We start from the raw sequence: 1,641 nt of genomic DNA, 5'->3' as shown, positions 1-1,641 counted from the left end.
AAGGTGAATCTAGTTTTTCAGTTGTTGCACCACCAATCTTCGATGGAGACAATTATCAAATGTGGACAGTTCGTATGGAGACTTTGGATCTGTAGGAAGCAATAGAAGAGGATTACGAGGTCCCTCCACTTCCAGCAAATCCTACCGTAGCACAAATCAAAGCACGGAAGAAAAAGACGACAAAAAAATCAAAGACAAAAGCTTGTCTATTTGCAGCAGTATCTCAAATGATCTTCATGTGAATAATGTCTCTCAAAACAACAAAGGAAATCTGGAATTATCTCAAGGCTGGATATGAAGGAGATGAGAGGATTTGTGGAATGATGGTCTTGAATTTGATTAGGGATTTCGAGCTGCAGAAAATAAAGGAGTCTGAGCTAGTGAAAGAGTACTCTGACAGACTTCTCAGCATTGCCAACAAGGTGAGATTGCTTGGTTTTATGTTAAATGATTCCAGGATCGTTGAAAAGCTGCTGGTCACTATTCCAAAGAAATTTAAAGCCACCATTACTACTCTGGAGAACACCAAAGACCTGTCAAAGAGTTCTCTTACAGAGCTCTTGAATGCTTTACAATCACAAGAGCAAAGGAGGTCTATGAGGCAAGAAGGGGTGATTGAAGGGGCCTTACCTATTAAGCATCAAGACAACAACAGGTATAAAAACAAGAAAATTTTCAAAAACCAATCGATGAATTGAGATTCATCTCCCAATTATCAGAAGACAAAAGGAGGAGGTTTCAAAAAATCATATCCACCTTGCTGCCATTGTTAGAAGAAAGGTCATCCACCATACAAGTGTTGAAGAAGACCTGACACCAAATGCTCCAAATGCAATCAACTTGGAGATCAATTGAAAGAAATAGATGCATAGGTAGCCGACAAGAAGGAGAAGATCAATTGTTTATGGTAACTTGTTCCTCAAGCAAAGAATCAAGCGACAGCTGGTTGATTGATAGTGGGTGCACAAATCATATGACATATGACAAGGAGTTTTTTTAGGAATTAAGAGACACTGAAGTCAAGGGAAAAGACACCGTAGCTATTGTTGGCTTATTAGCCCTTGATCTCACATTAATTAATTTCAATGAATTAATTATTGATGTTTTGATGATAACAAACCTACCTTTAATTATTAACTATTTTCAGTTTTTTGAACTGTCCAGGACATAAGGTCGGGAATAACGATTACAACAACTTTTCAATTACTCAAATCAGAGCTAAAACGAAGAAATTAGAGTCGAGACAACATACCCGACGTGATGATGTGGCAACAAAATCAAAATGATGGACAAATCAAAATATATCAAAGTATGACATTTATAATATTGGAAGAGTAACAAATGGTGGAGTTTTTCTTATTATTACATTTCTAAATAAAATTATTTTCACAAAATATAAATTTGAATATAACCGTTACTCACATCGAATTTTATTATTACTATATTATATTATTATATTATTATATTTTAAAATTTTGGTAGTTACTCACATCATTTATATTATTATTATATTATTATATTTTTAATAAATTTTGAATTTCATTTTACCGTTACTCACATAACTTTTTATTATTATTATATTATATTACTATTATATTAAAATTTTGAAATAAATGAATTTAGAAAATTTTCTTATTTAAT

General features: G+C 32.9%; 1 protein-coding gene across 1 annotated transcript; it reads left to right on the top strand.

Annotated features, from left to right (window-relative positions):
• Positions 1-245: 245 nt before the first annotated feature.
• LOC111436718 lies at positions 246-855 on the top strand. The gene is made up of 2 exons (XM_023074434.1): positions 246-655; positions 720-855. The coding sequence occupies exons 1-2, from the start codon at positions 246-248 to the stop codon at positions 853-855; spliced, it is 546 nt and encodes a 181-aa protein (XP_022930202.1).
• Positions 856-1,641: the final 786 nt, after the last annotated feature.

The sequence above is a fragment of the Cucurbita moschata genome, unplaced genomic scaffold, assembly GCF_002738365.1.
Source record: "Cucurbita moschata cultivar Rifu unplaced genomic scaffold, Cmos_1.0 Cmo_Scf00059, whole genome shotgun sequence".
Lineage (NCBI taxonomy): Eukaryota > Viridiplantae > Streptophyta > Magnoliopsida > Cucurbitales > Cucurbitaceae > Cucurbita > Cucurbita moschata.
This window is presented reverse-complemented; position numbering and strand designations above follow the sequence as displayed.